The 16279-nt window shown below is 43.8% G+C and overlaps 1 protein-coding gene across 2 annotated transcripts in view; it reads left to right on the forward strand.

The window, feature by feature from the left end:
- TNFAIP8L3 (TNF alpha induced protein 8 like 3) overlaps positions 1 to 16052 on the forward strand; it is a 36368-nt gene extending 20316 nt beyond the window's left edge. The window contains exons 1-2 of one of the 2 annotated variants that reach the window (XM_060618532.3): positions 2754 to 2852; positions 14552 to 16052. In XM_060618532.3, the coding sequence (XP_060474515.2) occupies positions 2804 to 2852; positions 14552 to 15114 (612 nt within the window). In that variant the 5' untranslated portion in view covers positions 2754 to 2803 and the 3' untranslated portion in view covers positions 15115 to 16052. Of the gene's footprint in view, positions 1 to 2753; positions 2853 to 14551 lie in introns of those variants that run through there. The other variant, XM_060618533.3, reaches the window with a different exon arrangement.
- The last annotated feature ends 227 nt before the right edge of the window (positions 16053 to 16279 follow it).

Consider the following 16279-nt stretch of genomic DNA (forward strand, 5'->3'; position numbering starts at 1 on the left):
GAAAATTTTAGAGTCAGTTGTGTTAGTCAGGAACAAGCAAGGGATGCCACATAGCATTGCCCTGGAGGCTCCCACCAGTGCAACAAGGCAAGAAAAAGAAATGGGAAGTAGAAGAAAATGATCATTTTGTGCAGGCAATGTAGTTGTTCATAGAAAAAAAGCTGATCTGCTACAAAATCTATTAGAACTAATTATAGAACTCAGCAAAATTTCTCAATTTGGAGATAAATATACAGGAATCAGTTGGGTTCCTATATATCACTAATAACCGTTTAGAAACTATAATAGAAAAAAATTATACTTACAGTAGCAACCAAAACTATATGCAAGAGCCTTATGGAAATGACTCTAAACCATTATTGAAGGACACAGAAGATCTGACTGAATGGTGAGATATATCATGTTATATATCATGTTAATGGATGGGAGGTTTGATACCATAAAGATACCAATTTGCCCTAGATTGATACAGGGTGTTCATGGCATTTGGTCAAATGATCCCAAGAACAGTCAAGACAATTTCCAAGAAGAATAAAATGAGATCTCACAATTTGTGATATCAAGCCCTTGTGTGGGCTCTGTGCTGACAGTGCAGAGCCTGCTTGGGGATTCTCTCTCTCTCTCTCCTCCCCTCCCCACCACTCTCAAAATAAATAAACATTTTTTAAAAGGCTTATTATGAGTTACAATAATTAATGTGGTGTGGTGCCAGTACTGAAATAGATCAGTAGAACAGAGTAAAAGACACAGACCCATGCAAAGTTGATAAGGAAGGGGTGGCCTAACAGATCAGTAGGACAAGGATAAACTATTCAATAAATTAAATAAATTGTGAGGAGAAAAAGTACCTCACGCAGTATGCACAATAAATTCTAAATGGATGAAAGATCTAAATGTGGAAAGCAAAACCTTAAAACTCCTGGAAAATATATGAGACTCACTTCCCACCTCATGGCAGGAAAGGATTTCTTAAAATGAGATTTGAAAACCACTAACAATAAAGGAAGACATTCGTAGATTTGACTATGTTAAAAATTTTAACTTCTGTATGACTAAAGACACCACAAATAAAGTTAAAACATAATACTACAGACTGGAAGGAGATAGCTGCAACTCATGCGATCAGCAGAGGATTAGAATGTGTAGCACAGTAAAAGCTCCTACAGATTAGCTAGAAAAAAACCATACAATCCAACTGGGGGAGGGGGCAAAGTTAGCAAATTCTATGAATAAGCAATTACAGAGGAAAGATCTGAATGCTCAGTACACACACAAAAAAATATATTGAATTTCACTGGCACTCAGAGAAATATATGTTAAAACAAGATACTATTTTGAACCTATCAGGTTGGCAGAAAATTAAAAGGTGGGCTATTTGAAGTGTTGATGAGGAAATGGAACCACAGGAAATCAGACGCTGCTGCTGAGAGTGAAAATTAGTGCAGTCTTGCTGGGTAGCGCCCGCGGCCTCTGGCACAGGAGCTGGCAGCCATGTTCTAGATGTAGGACCCAGGAGACTATTGTCTGTGTGCAGAGACAGGTCTGTGGACCTTTCTTGCTTTGCAGAAAGTGGAAAGAACTTAAATGTTCATGATCAGGAAACGTGGATGCATAGTATATTTACATAATAAGCAACTAAATAACTAAATTCGAATGATTTTGAAAGCATGTTGTTAAAGGAAGAATTGCAGAAAAATGCGTGTGGTATGACACCTTTACCTGAAGTTTAAAAACATTCTAAACAGGGGCACTGGGTGGCTCAGTCAGTTAAGCAGTTCAGCCTCTGACTCTTGATTTGGGTTCTGGTCATGATCTCACAGTTGGTGAGTTCGAGCCCCACGTCAGGCTCTGTGCTGACAGCAAGGAGCCTGGTTGGGATTCTCCCTCCCTCCCTCTTTCTCTCTCTCTCCCTCTGCTCCCCCCATGCACACTGTCTCTCTCTTAAAATAAACATTAAAAAAATAAATAAATAACACTCTAAACAATATCCCAGTGATACGTGCATACTCGTGAGGCAAAACTATAAAAACGTGGTTGAGACAAAGACACATCAGCTTCTCAAGTGCAATTAGGTCTGTGGAGATAGAAGTGGGAAAGAGGGAGCTGAAAACAAAGAGGGCTTTTTACCTTGCTCTGTCTCCTAGGACAAAATACTGAGATTTGTTCCATCTGGGTAGTGGCCACATGAGTAGAGTTTGTTATATTCTATTTTGTCTATATACTTGAAATGTGTCATGGCTTTTTAAAAAAATTCTGAGGGGAAAAAAACCCTTAATTTCCATTTTCAAGTGGGCAATAATTCAAAAAACATTTAAACTAATTGATATTTGTCACTCGTGACTGGCAGTTTAGTGTGGTGGGTTGAAGCACAGGACTCTGGGGCAGCCTTCCAGGTCCGAATCCTGCTTTGCTTCTTCCTAAATGGTATTTAGGAAGCTGTTTAATTTTTCTCTGCTGTGGATTCCTTGGATGTAAAATGCTGCCACCGATGATGATGATGATGATGATGATGATGACGGTGATGATGATGATTAGTGCGTGCTCATAGAGTTGTCACGAGGATATGATGAGTTAGTGTGCATAAAGCACTACAGAAGTGGACTCTATTATTGTGCCCAAATACGATCTACCATTCGGAGAGACACTAGTTACTTATTATATGCAGGGGAGAGTGGGGGAGGGGATGAATAAGCTTTGTTGAAAGAAACCGTGTAAGTAGATGTTTTCAGTGATGGTTGCTCTTCTAACTGCAGTAAGACAAAAATATCTCTCAGATCTCCAAAATTAACCTGTGGAGTTGGAGATGATTCAGCCCCCAGTGACTTCACACGTATCTGCTTCAGTTAGCTCTGGTAAGTAAAATCATCACTCATTCACTTTTCAGAGCTGGCTGAAAAATCAATATGAAAAACAAAATCAATATGTAACTGTTGAAATATATAGAATCCCCTCTAAAAATGAAAGCTACATCTATCTTCAAGTTTTGATGGATATGTGGTATTGTATCATGGAATAAGAATGGCTTTTTTGTATTTAAAAACAATGATGAAATGTAAATCTCCTCACTAGATGGGGATTTGAATTGAAGCCTATTTAATGTCTCAACTAAGTGAGAAGAAATCACAGACGTTAGGGAGTCAAGGATGATTTTCTGAAAGCAGATACCAGAAGAGAAAGATTGCAGGCTTTGTCTGGAGTTGACTTGAACTTGGGTCCAGCTGCAATTCTGCTACTTACTAGCCCCATAGCCTTGAGTGAATTACTTAAACCTGCTGTGGCTCAGATTCTCATCTACAAGATGGGACTCACAGTCCTTCTCTTGCAGAACTCTTGTGAGGACCTAGTACGTGCTCGGTGCTGATGAATGGGGGATCGTAAGGGTCTAAGACAAAATGAGATCACGAGCCGTTGAGCCTCACTTACAGCTGACCCTGCCAATCGCTCTTCACCTTACTTGGAACAGTAACTTATTTCAAAGCCCAGGAATTTTTCAAAATGAAGAAAACCTGGTCTTCTTAAAGATGATCAAATGCTGCTTTTAAAGAGTATTCAATGCAAGGTATTGCAGCAATCAGGATCGGCTTTCCTATAAGGAGTGTCCTGTTCTGACTGCCACTGCTTTCGCATGTCCTTGCACAGCATCCTGGAATATCCAGTCCAGTTGGGAAGATTCATCATGCCTGGTCCCCCCAAAATACTCAAGTCATTTCTAACCACTGGAGGAATGAATTTCTAGGAATGACCAGCCACTAAGGGCAAAGCCAAAATTCTGTGCCCGCTCCCAGGCCTGAGCCAAAGGCAAGATTTCCGAGGCCACCAAGCCTGAGCCGGAGGCAGAACACCTGGCTAAAGCAATACCCCCCTCCTCTGCACACCCTTCTCTGACAACTCCATCCTTCTCCCTTCCACCCTCCATCCCAGTCCTGCAATGCCCAAACCTGCCCCTCACTTCCTACCCTCATTTTTCATTTAAGAGGAAGGGCAGTGTGGTAGTGGGCCCAAAGAGGAGAGAGAGAATCCCTAGGAGGGAGGCAGTGTGGCTCTGACTAAAGTGATTCCCAGCAAGCTGTGAATAGAGACTATGCTTTAACCAGCTAATTCGAGGTACCTGCATTTTCTAGGAAGAACCTGTTTATCTCTCAGGATCTCTAATTGGCAAATTCTTTAGGGAAGATGGGTCTTATTACCATCTCTTGCTCTATGGAAAGGGGTAAAGTTTGGGTGGGAAGATGGGAAGTTCAGGGTAGGACAGGTGGGTGTGAGGTGCCCACTGGGTAGGCTCCTGTGACCATCTCCACCCAGACAGAGGCCCCTTGGGCACCTGGAACAGCATGCCGAATTCATCCTCCCCACCAGCTCCTAGATGCCTGTTGCAGTTGGTGGTGCCTTAATGCCACCTCCCCCACCTGGTTTCCCAAGCTAGAAGAAGCACTCAGCATCATCCTTGACTCATCCCTGCCCCCCAGCAGTCATCCATGCTGTTCCTTATTGCCCCCCCTGCCATCACAAAGGACAAGCTAAAATCAAAATTACAGTGCATTTAACTGTCTTGCTAATTGCCATGGCTTCCTACTACCTTGGGGAATATCTCAACACAAGTAAAAGTGTTTGAAATCCATATTTCAAATCGTCTTATTAAAATTTGTGAAATTTTTATGGCTCATTTCTTTTCAGATCTGATTAGATCATTACTTTTACCTTAATTTGGCTACGGAAAAGCTCTTACGATGAGGATAATCGTCAGCCCTGCCATTTCCTTGCCATTCACTTATGCTGGCAATGATTAGCGTATTGTCTTCAGTCCTCAGTTTTGTTTCTCATAAGAATCTTTTAAAATCACTGGCCCATTTTGTGAGGGTTCAGTTAGAACTAAATAATATAATCACTGAGTCTGTTTAAAGCACACATAAACAAATGCTAAAATAAATCAAAACTTTTGAAAGGGAATAAACAAGTGAGAGATGCACTAAATACCCCCAAACCCTGGATGGGGGACTTTCCCCACTTCCCTTAGAATGCCACACACCGGTGGGTCGCACAGTCAGCCTGTATGTTAAGTTTTAGTAAAGCTTAACTTCTAAGGAAACAAGGAGACAGGGACGCCTGGGTGGCTCAGTCAGCTCAGCATCCAACTTCAGCTCAGGTCACGATCTCACAGTTGAAGGGTTTGAGCCCTGCATCAGGCCCTGGGCTGGCAGTGCAGAACCTGGTTAGGATTCTCTTTCTCTCCTCTCTCTCTCTCTCTGCCCCTCCCACATTTGCACTGTCTCTCTCTCTGTCTCTCTCTCTCTCTCTCTCAAAATAAATAAATAAACTTTAAAAAAAAAGAGACAGAAATAGAGCTTCTAATGGCTTCATTTTGCATACCTGGAGTGTTGCCTGGCCGACCCTGCTGCCGTCTGTGTCATGGTGACCCCCCTGTAGGACCCACGAGCTGCTTGCTTCTTACTGCAGGTGGTGGAAATTTGGGGACCTCAGGTCTCAGCCACAGAGGTGAGCCCAGGAGATATGTGCTCAAGGCGTGGTGGCTCTCTTGGGGGGTTGGGGAGACCCAGTCCTGAAGAAGGCTCAAGAGTGTGCTAGCCTGAACTGCAGTCAGAAAAACTGCATTCCTGACCCTCCCAGGCCATCCAAGTTTTACTGTGATGCCTTTTAAAATATCCCAAAATATCTTCTTTAAGCCTCAAGAATGCTACCTCATTGAAGTATGAAAGGGATCAGACCAACAAAGGCATTTTTTCACGAGCTTCTAAGCTTTGATCATTTCTCTGTGGAGAGATGGGAGGATGGAGGTTTTTGCTTGTCTCTAACTCAAAGGCCCCACCATCATTCAATAATCGCATTTCATTGTAACTTCTCCAGTGTCATGTTTTTAATATTCCAGCAGTATACAAGTCACAGTTTTATACAAGGGAAGGAAAATGTTTTCTAGGTTGACTCCACTGGAGATGCAACAACTCAATTAATCTTCCTGGAAACCGTAACTCTGTTAGGTTCACATTTCAAAACTCTACTTAAGGTTGCTTAATAGTTTTGTCCCCATAGCAACATAGGGACAAGCAAGAACTAAAGCAGAGGCAGCGTCTTCTCTAGTAGGTGTTTTGTCATCGTCATGGATATCCCATCCTTCAGACCACCTCACCCCCACAGCCAGCCCCCTCCTCATCATTCACACAGAGAACAGACAAAGAAGCAAGCAGGGAGAGGCGAGGGTGTTACTTCCCCCCCTGGCTCCTGGCCCTTTATCAATAGTGAAGGACACAACCAGTCCAATCAGCCTTTCTGGGCGCGTATGCAGGTGAGCAGAAAGACAGGTGCTCATCACAAAAGTTCAAGTAGTTTGCGAGGCAGCTCCATCTCAAGTAGTTTGCTTGAACTTCTTTCCCAACAGTTAAGTATAAGTGATTGCCAGGAATTTGGATTACCACTCTTCACCCTCTGCTTACCCTTCCACATACCCTGAAGACCCCTCCCACTTTCCTTGTACTCTGGGTCTCCTGCCTTGACAGATGGTACTTATTAAGCACCACAGATTGTTTTGCTCTGGGCACCATCTCCACTCTTCTACTCTAGCTACCTGTTCTACTGGCCATCATCTTAGGCTGTTTACAGAAGTGAAGTGATACTGTGAGCACTGGCTATGGCAGAGAATTTCTAATCTTACAAAGTTGATACAACTATCCATACTCAAATCCAAGTTTTCCACACACTCCTTAAGTGGAAGTAGAAGAGTCAGAGTCCCGAGAGTAAGGAGAGAAGAGATGAGTCTGCTCCCAGCCCCTCTGTACCTCACCGCATGCTGGGTTGAGGATGCTCAGAGCACTTCATCCCTCATAACCATCATTTATTTTATTTTTCCCAAAATGTACTACCTGCTCTTCCTATGCTGAAGTTCATCTGCCTCCTTTCTGCCCACTCACCCAACTTGGTAAGATCTTCCTGCTGTTTATCACCACCAGTTCGGCATTTCACCATCTGGGAGAGCTTAGCATTGTCTAGAAATGTGGAAACATCACTTGTACTATGGCAGAACATCATTTATAGAAGCACCAATGGACACCAGCCCCAGCACTTTTCCATTTAGTGAAGGACCCACTTAAATTATCTTTTGCTTACTCTCTCCAAACTGTTCGCTAACTACCATTGTCACACCACTCTCCCCACATAGTTCTGATACTTTTCCTTTCCTTGTAAATATTCTAAGGGTGCCTACTCTCAGGGCACTGACTTCACATTGCTTTTACCTGAGCTTCCCCATCAGGGGAAGGAAGCCCCTGTCTATTCTACAGGGATCAATTTTGCAGCTTCCTCAGTCTTGTCTCATTGTGCCAGTCAAGTAAGCTATATAGTAGCTGCATAATCACATTTTTGTCTCCATTCTCAGAGATCCTGAGGTGTTGTAAACAAGTCATTACCTTTCATGACTGGGGAATGGGAACGTTTTTACAAACATTGTTAAGAGAATTACCCCTGGCCAAAAGAGCCTTCCAAAGGCTTGTACATAGCAATAAGAGGACGGTTTTCACCAAGACCTAATCTAGATCTCTTAGTGTTTCTCCAAAGTAAATATGTGTCCACTGATCAGGACTGTTTCCCCAGATATCCAAGTGCCTTCCTGACCTTGACTTCCAAAACTCACACGCTTCCTCTCAGCCTACAGCGTTCCTCCCTGATACATCGCCAACACAGTCCGCCTGCTGAAGGTTGAGACAGAAGGATGGATGGAAGGAAGCAAGCCCAACATTTCTATGTGCAGAAGTCTTCTGAATAAGACCGCCTCCCCCAGGTTTCCCTAGTGCACACACCCTCCCTTTAATCAGGCACACATGATGGAAACAGTGGGGTCTCCTCACCCCTGCCAGGCAGATCCCCTGGGAGATGTAAAAATTGACCAGAGTGTCTTATTTTTTTTTCTCTCAATACTACCCCAGCATTTCTCATAATATATGCCACAAGATAGTGTGTGTGTGTGTGTGTGTGTGTGTGTGTACACAAATTTCGTAAGGTTCGGTAAGTTTGAGAAGTGGTGGACTAAATAAAACTACACAGGTGTCTTTACTGTGGGACTTCTCGAAGCCTTTAATAAGCTACTACTTGGTATGGCAAATCTTTAAGAGCCAGCCATAATATATGGTCATCCGCGAACTCATTGTAACTGGCCACAGACCCTTCCTTACCAGAGCGCCTCTCAGGACTAGTGTTCTGTAGGATACATGCTGGGGCATGTTGTGTTCTGTGGGTCTTAGAGGCAGCATGTCAGAGTCACTTAAGGAGCTTGTGATTACCAGCCGTCTCCTAAAGATCTTCATACTGACAGTCTGGGCTAGAGTGTGAGAATCTACTTATTGTTTTTTCTTAAAGCTTTCCTGGTTATATTGATGATCCATAGCCCTTGGGTTCCCCTGCTGTAGACTCTTGATATTTAAGGCTTCAGAGATGCTATACCTCTGACCCTCCTGAGCCCTCCCCATGGAAGCTTCTACACTAAATCCCCTTGTAGGTAAATAACACATTCTTATACAATAGAGATGGCTGAAAACTTACCAGGAAAAACACCCAAAGCCTTTATGATTTGGGGGAAATTGCTGGCCTGTATCTATGACTTTAGAAACCACTTTGTAACATTGTAGCCATCCCCATCCAGCCACATTCAAGTCCACCTTTAGCTTTCTCCAGCTGTTCTCACTCATGCCATTTTGGGCTATTTCACATGTTTTCATATTTTGTTTCATTTGTCTACATCTCACATCCCTGCAGGGCCATATTTTGGGGGGATTTCATATACAGATGAACTAAGAGTAAGCACTCAACAACTGCAGAGAAACCAGAGGACAAAAGGGACTTTGCCCAGAATGAACAAAAAAGGGTTAAGGTTGACTACAGAATTAAAAAGCAAGTAGAGAGGCACGGTAAATCGGTCAATGTGGCAACATGAATGTGTACAATTTACCTGTACACAAAATTTATAGCATTTTAAATGGTAGGTAGGTCTCATATTCTGCCACCCTCTGCAGTTTTTCTTTGTTACTTCTTTGTTCAATTTTTAACTCCATGATATATGCATCACTAGTGGTTTAGGACTAGGGTGACTAAGGCGCCTGGGTGGCTCAGTTGGTTGAGTGTCCAACTCCAGCTCAGATCATGATCTCGCAGTCTGTGAGTTTGAGCCCCGTGTCAAGCTCTGTGCTGACAGCTCAGAGCCTGGAGTCTGCTTCAGATTCTGTGTCTCCCTCTCTCTCTCTCTGCCCCTTCCCCGCTCGTGCTCTCTCTCTCTCTCAAAAATAAATAAACATTGAAAAATTAAAAAACAAAAACAAAAAATGGAATAGGGTGACCAACTTGTCCCAATGTGCCTGGCACTTTTCTCGTTCTAGCACTGAAAATCAGCTGTAAGGGAAACCCCTCAATCCTGACAAGTCAGAGCAGTTGGTCCCTCTACTCAAAAGACAGAAAGAATTCCCTGATCAAATAAAACTGGGAATTGCTACATCACTTTTATCCACCTGAGTCACTGCCGCAGTAACAAACAAACTACCACAAACAGTGGCTTAAAGCAACACAAATTTATCATCTTCCACATCTAGAGATCAGAAATCTCTAAATAGGTTTTACAGGACTAAAAATCAGTGTATCAGCAGAGCTGCATTTTTTTTTTCCTAGAGGCTCGAGGGGAGATTCTGTTCCCTTTCCTTTTCCAGCCTCTAGAAGCCAGCCACATCCTCGGCTGGTGGCTCCCTCCTTCATCTTAAAAGCAAGTGATCACGTCACTCTGACCCTCTACTTCCATCGTCAAATCCCGTTCTCTGGCCCACTCTGTCCTGCCTCCCTCTTTCACTTTGAAAGACCCTTGTGATTATGGGCGCCTGGGTGGCTCAATCAGTTAATCGTCCGACTTCAGCTCAGGTCATGATCTAATGGTTCGTGGGTTCAAGCCCCACATTGGGCTCTGTGCTGACAGCTCAGAGCCTGGAGCCTGCTTCAGATTCTGTGTCTCCCTCTCTTTCTCTGCCCCTCCCCCACTTGTGCTCTGTCTGTCTCTCTCTCTCAAAAATAAACAAACACTTTTTACAAAGAAAAGACCCTTGTGATTATATCAGGCTCACTGGATGATCCAGTGTAATTTCTCCATCCCCAAATCCTTAACTTCATCACATCTGCACAGTCTCTCTTGCTGGGTAAGGTAACATATTCTCAGGTTCCAGGGACTGAGATGTGGACACCTTTGGCAGCTGGAGGGTCATTGTTCTGCCTACCACACCCAGTGTTCTCAGAGAGTTGAAAACACCTTCATGTGTTAAAGGAATATTGTTAAGTCTCACAGGAAAAGAACCTTTTAGCATTGCCTGACCCAGTCCTATCCACACTTACTTGATCAAGAAAGAAGCTCTTTACCCCCAAAGAGCACTTATCATCTCATGGAATGCAGCTGCTGTCACAGAAGGGGAGAATTCAATCTGGTTGTGCGTACCGCCGAGAGTCCAGAGACTTTCCATGTGATATGCAGATGAGGACAGTTTTGAGGAAATTGATTTATAGATCCAATTCCTCTTCCTCATTTCAGTACATACTCTTTTCTACACTTACCTGCCTGACAAACAACATGAGGTCAAGGCAGGGTGGACCTGTCTTCTTTCTGCTGTTTTCATCAGAGGCCACAGCCATTAAGAATCGTATCAGGACAGTATATTACCCTGGGTGCAAAACCTCCCTGGTCAGACACAGGGATGATGTGAAACTCTGGGGTTGGCGATGCCTCTTTGAAGCAAGACGCCATAACCTGCCCCCTACCCATCTCATTTGAAGCTGCATTTCCAATAAAAATTTTCCTTTTACATTTAGTATTTGTCAACATTTTAATATTTCATATTGTGTGCTAAAATGAAATAACTCACTCCAGAGGAAATGCTTTGAGGCTTGGAGATTTATGGTTACCAGAATCATCTTTTAATTTAAAATTTCAATTTGTATGCATCCTTTGACTGTAGAGAATTATGATGAATTGATCAAATAAAACACTTTCAAGCATAAAAACATATTAAGTTAAAGTTCTCTGGGTGTCATGGAAAAGAGATAGTTTCAAAGGGAAAAAAAGAACAATGTAACATTTCTAAAGAAGAGCTTGCTCCTGTCACTCTAAAATGTACAATAATGTCCTATCACTGCCAGTGTTTATGTTATGTTGGACATATTTAAAAGAATGATATAGCAGGCTAATTTTAAATATCACTCTTATATAGAAATCATGTCTATTAACAAATTATAACTATTTAAACTTAAGGTGAAAAATATGGCTGCCAAGTTAAATATGCAAGGAGGTATGTAGTTTTTCAAAACCCTTAAGGGAATATATGAGCAAAAACGGTGACAGCTACTGGTCTAGAGAAAAATGTTGGGAATGCTGGCAGGGGAAAGAGCAGTGTTTGGAATCAGGCTCGCAGAGGAGCCTTGGTTAAAATGCTAGCTTCACCCAACAGAGTTAAAACCATGAAGCGTCTGGCACAGAGCCAGCCAGTGCTCCCTTCCTGCCACCAGGACCTGCCAAGTGCCATCAGTGTGTGAGGCACTGGGCATACAGTAGGGCTTCGACACCCGTCCCTGCTCGCACAGAGCTCACATTCTGGTGGACATGCATGTATTTGATCTGCTGCTTCTGTGTGGGTACATGCTTGCTGCATTTCTTTTCTTTTCTTATTTTTAATGTTTATTTATTTTGAGAGGGGAGGAGGGGCAGAGAGAGAGAGAGAGAGAGAGAGAGAGAGAGAGAGAGAATCCCAAGCAGGCTCCAGGCTGCAAGCGCAGAGCCCGACTCAGGGCTCAGTCCCACACCCATGAGATCATAACCTGAGCCGAAATCAAGAGTCGGACACTGAACCAAGTGAGCCACCCAAGCGCCCAAGCTTGCTGCATTTCTAAAGAGTCTCTTACTACTCTTATTCTCAGGCAGCTTTTAGGAGCTGTATCTATAAAGAAATGACTCATTTTTTTATATTCTAGAAGAGGTCCTTCTAAATTCCATTGTTCCCTTCAGAATAATCACCTGAGGAGGCATACGCTTATTTTAGTGACAGGGCCACTACTCAAAAGTCTTTAAGCCTCTGCTGTGGGATTGACTTCAAAGCATACAGCACAATCTTCTGAACATTCTTAATACTTGTAAATGTTTGTCTTTGGGGGAGCGCCTGGGTGGCTTAGTCGGTTGAGTGCCTTGACTCTTGGTTTCAGCGCGGGTCATGATCTCATGGTCGTGGGATTGAGCCCCGAGTCGGGCTCCATGCTGAGTGTAGAGCCTGCTTGGTATTCTCTCTCTCCCTCTGCTCTTCCCACCCTCACAAAGTAAATAAATTTTAAAAACATATATTTGTCCTTGGAATACATATTGGTGTTTTGGGGAACAGGTTATTCACACAAAGGGTCTGGTGACCCTAGTAGGTGGTCAGACTAGGTAGGAATATTTTTTATGACAAACTCTAGGAGGGCATAAATCAGGCAGTCTGGGCTTTCTCTTGGTAAAGAATAGTCAAGAGATGCTGTTTGTTCTCTTTGTACCTAGACTGAAGGCAAAAGCCCACCCACATCAGGGTCACTTGACTGTGAAGTTGCTTGAAGACTACAGTTTCAAACTTTCGGGAGAGAGCTTCCTGAGTTGTAGGAAGCCCATGGTACCTACTACCTTACTGATGATGATCCTGCCACAGCAACCCCACTCCAGGCCATGACCCTCGGGGCCCGCATCTAGAAGCCTGAGAGCAGACGTAGCTGTCTTGGAAGGACCCAGGACCGAGGGAGCAAGGCCGGGCCAGTTGTGAGGGGGCCATGTGGGTGCAGGAAGTGCACACAAGCCTTGTCTGAATTGTGTTGGAGTGTTTATTGAGTGTCTGTGAGACCTGAGCATTAATCACAGGTATTAATCACTGTCCACTGAGAAAACGAGTCCAGGGTGGGCAGAGGGTGTAGAATATGAGATGGGGCGGACAGGCAAAGATTTCAGAACATGGCATGTGTGGCCATCTGTCTGTCCGCTCTGCCTATCATATCTGTCACTTACATGTGGCCACAGAGTGCTGGATAAAATCTCTCTGGATCCTATAAGGGTCCTCAATTCTCAAAGGAAAACTGTTTTTTTAACTATAAATTTGCACTGTATTTTACTGCTTCCTTATTCTTCTGCAGTGTTTCTCTGTATTTTACTTAGCAGACACCATTTCATCCCTGTGCCCAGAACTGAACTAGGTGCTGTGGGAGACACTGTCTCAGTCCTTAGGCAACTTGAATCTCCTTGGGAAGACAGGCATACATACTGTAGAGTAATGGCCAGCGGGTTTCAAACATCAGCTCTAGCTAATAGGTGACTTCATGGAGTATTTTATCAAATCTAAGACACTGTCAATTGTAAGATGTTGTTTTATGTGCCCTTAAGAAAGAAAAATATGCTGCCAATTAAATTGTGAATGACTGCTTTCTTTTTATTCAGCAATTTTATACTTCTTGAAAGATTCTTTTTGGACTTGCTTAGACATAGTGTTATTTTTAACATATATTACTCTTGTTCACTCATGAAGTAGAACATAAGAGAGAAATAAATTGGCTTTGGTTTTTCTAAGCTGCTTCACATTCAGGGTACTGCTCACCTGAAGTATCTTTGACCTGCTGTGGTCAGTGCATGTGTTTCTCACGCAGCGCCCTTCTGTTCCCTATGCCAACAGAGAGCGTTGGAGAGGCAATATTCCTTCAAGTACTCTTGACTTCTCCCAAATCTCTGGCTCCTACTGTGCAAATTGATGCGCATATAATGACAACCACAGCACAAGTGCCACCTGGCAACAGTGACTGTAAGACACATACCAATTTCCAAGATACTGAACATGAAAAAAATACACCATAGACTCAAAAGATAGATTCTGAGACTCAGTCAAAAAGACTGCCATGATCAACTGCCCATGTCTTCCCTGGGAATGGTGTTGGCATCGGTGCTACATTCTTGTCATTAAACAGTAATTTGCACAACTGGTTAGTTCTCTGTGAGCTAATGGGTCAGGAAGGCGTTATGCATGAAGTAGGTCTAAAAAGGTGCGATTTCGGGTGCCTGGGTGGCTCAGTCAGTTAAGAGTCCAACTTCAGCTCAGGTCCTGATCTCATGGTCCATGAGTTCAAGCCCCACGTCGGGCTCTGTGCTGACAACTCAGAGCCTGGAGCCTGCTTCAGATTCTGGGTCTCCCTCGCTCTCTGCCCCTCCCCCACTCACACTCTGTTTCTCTCACTCTCAAAAATGAATATTTAAAAAAAAATTTTTTTAATGTGCTATTTGGCCTGGACAAAAGGAAACCACTTCCAGAGAGGGAAGAGTGCAAGACAGAAGGTTCAAGAGGGAAAATAAGCATGTCATGTGGAGAGGACGGTGGAGGGATCCCAGGCTTTGGTGGGGTTTGGTTAGGGAGTTGTGGGGTATAAAAGGCATGAGTCTTTGCCCTAGGAACATATTCGTGTGTTTCACTTGTAGAAGACACTAATGGTTCTCATATTTCTATAACTTTTCTTTCTTTCCTTACTATAGGTCCTGATGTTTTTAGTTCAAAGAGCCTTGCCCTTCAAGCTCAGAAGAAGATCCTGAGCAAAATAGCCAGCAAAACTATGGCAAACATGTTGATCGATGACACCAGCAGTGAGATCTTTGATGAGCTCTACAAAGTCACTAAAGAGCACACCCACAGCAAGAAGGAAGCCCACAAGATCATGAAAGACTTGATCAAGGTGGCAATCAAAATTGGAATCCTCTACCGGCACAACCAGTTCAGCCAGGAGGAGGTTGTTATCGTGGAGAAGCTCAGGAAGAAGCTGAACCAGACAGCCATGACGATCGTCAGCTTCTATGAGGTGGAGTACACCTTTGATAGGAACGTGCTCTCCAAGCTTCTGCATGAGTGCAAGGACCTGGTGCATGAACTGGTGCAGCGACACCTGACACCCAGGACCCATGGGCGCATCAACCACGTCTTCAACCACTTTGCTGACGTGGAGTTCCTCTCTACCCTTTATAGTCTGGATGGAGACTGTAGGCCCAACCTCAAGAGAATTTGTGAAGGAATCAATAAATTGCTAGATGAGAAAGTCCTCTGAATGCCTTCTCTCCTCCTGGACTTTGCTGAGTTCCAGTTCTAGTACCCAATGTGGTCCAGGTTAGAAAAAAGAAACCCGGAAACCCTTGTCGAAGATGCCCATTTTCTGTCCTATTCGCCCATCTGATATTGATGCCAGATTGCACTCAGGTGTGTTTATCCCCTGAGCTCACTGACGAGGTCTGTTCTTCAAATCACCTTGGTTCGCCAGCCCAAAGGACATTTCATTTGTTCTAGGCAGAAGGCTGCTATGCTCCTCAAGGTGAGCTCAGTGCATCTTGGTGGAGTGGAAGGAGCCCTGGACCAGGAGTTGGAGGACGTGGATTTGGTTCCCAGCTTCACCAGTACAACCATCCTTGGGATCCTGGAACCACAATGCCCTCCTGCCTACCTCCCAGGACTGCTGTGAGGTTCAAATGAGACAATATATGTTCCCGCTTTTAAAAACTCTAACGTAAGCTCTTATTATTTTCTCTCTGGAGTGTGAGAGGGATCAACCTGGATCTAGACTACTAAGCAGAAGAGAAGAAAAGAATAATGGTATCTAGTGGGCCGGGTTTACAGTCTGTCTCTAGATGTGCTGTTTCAAACACAGATGAATACACAGGTGTGAAGAAGTGTAGCTGCAAATTGGAAAAATGTTTTCCAAGAGTTGTGTTTTTTAGGTCTTAGATGTAGGTTTATGATCCTGCAGAGGGAATCTTTCCAGCAGGGTGGGGGTATGGAGAGTTTCTCACTCATAATGCAGGAGGAGGGAAGTGTGCTCCCTGTGGGAGAGGCCTCTCCCTCCCAGGGGCCACCGTGAGGTGTGGGAGGGTTTATCCCAGCAGCACAGGAGAGCTGGGCAGCACGAACCCCTATCCATCTCTCTTGGCCTTTCACAGACACATTGTGCTATTTTCTTTGGTTCGTTAATAAATTGAAACCCTTCAAACAAGAGGTTTTGGAGTTGTGATTCAAAAATAAAATACTTTGGAATTAGATACAGTGTTAAGAATAATGGGATTGAGGGGCACCTGGGTGGCTCAGTCAGTTAAGTGTCGGACTCTTGATTTTGGCTCAGGTCATGATCCCAGGGTGCTGGGATTGTGCTCCATGTTGGGCTCCATGCTGGGCGTGCAGCCTGCTAAAGATTCTCTCTCTGCCCCTCCCCTGTGTGCACTCAC

Source organism: Panthera onca, chromosome B3 (genome assembly GCF_046562875.1).
Source record: "Panthera onca isolate mPanOnc1 chromosome B3, mPanOnc1 haplotype 2, whole genome shotgun sequence".
Taxonomy (NCBI): domain Eukaryota; kingdom Metazoa; phylum Chordata; class Mammalia; order Carnivora; family Felidae; genus Panthera; species Panthera onca.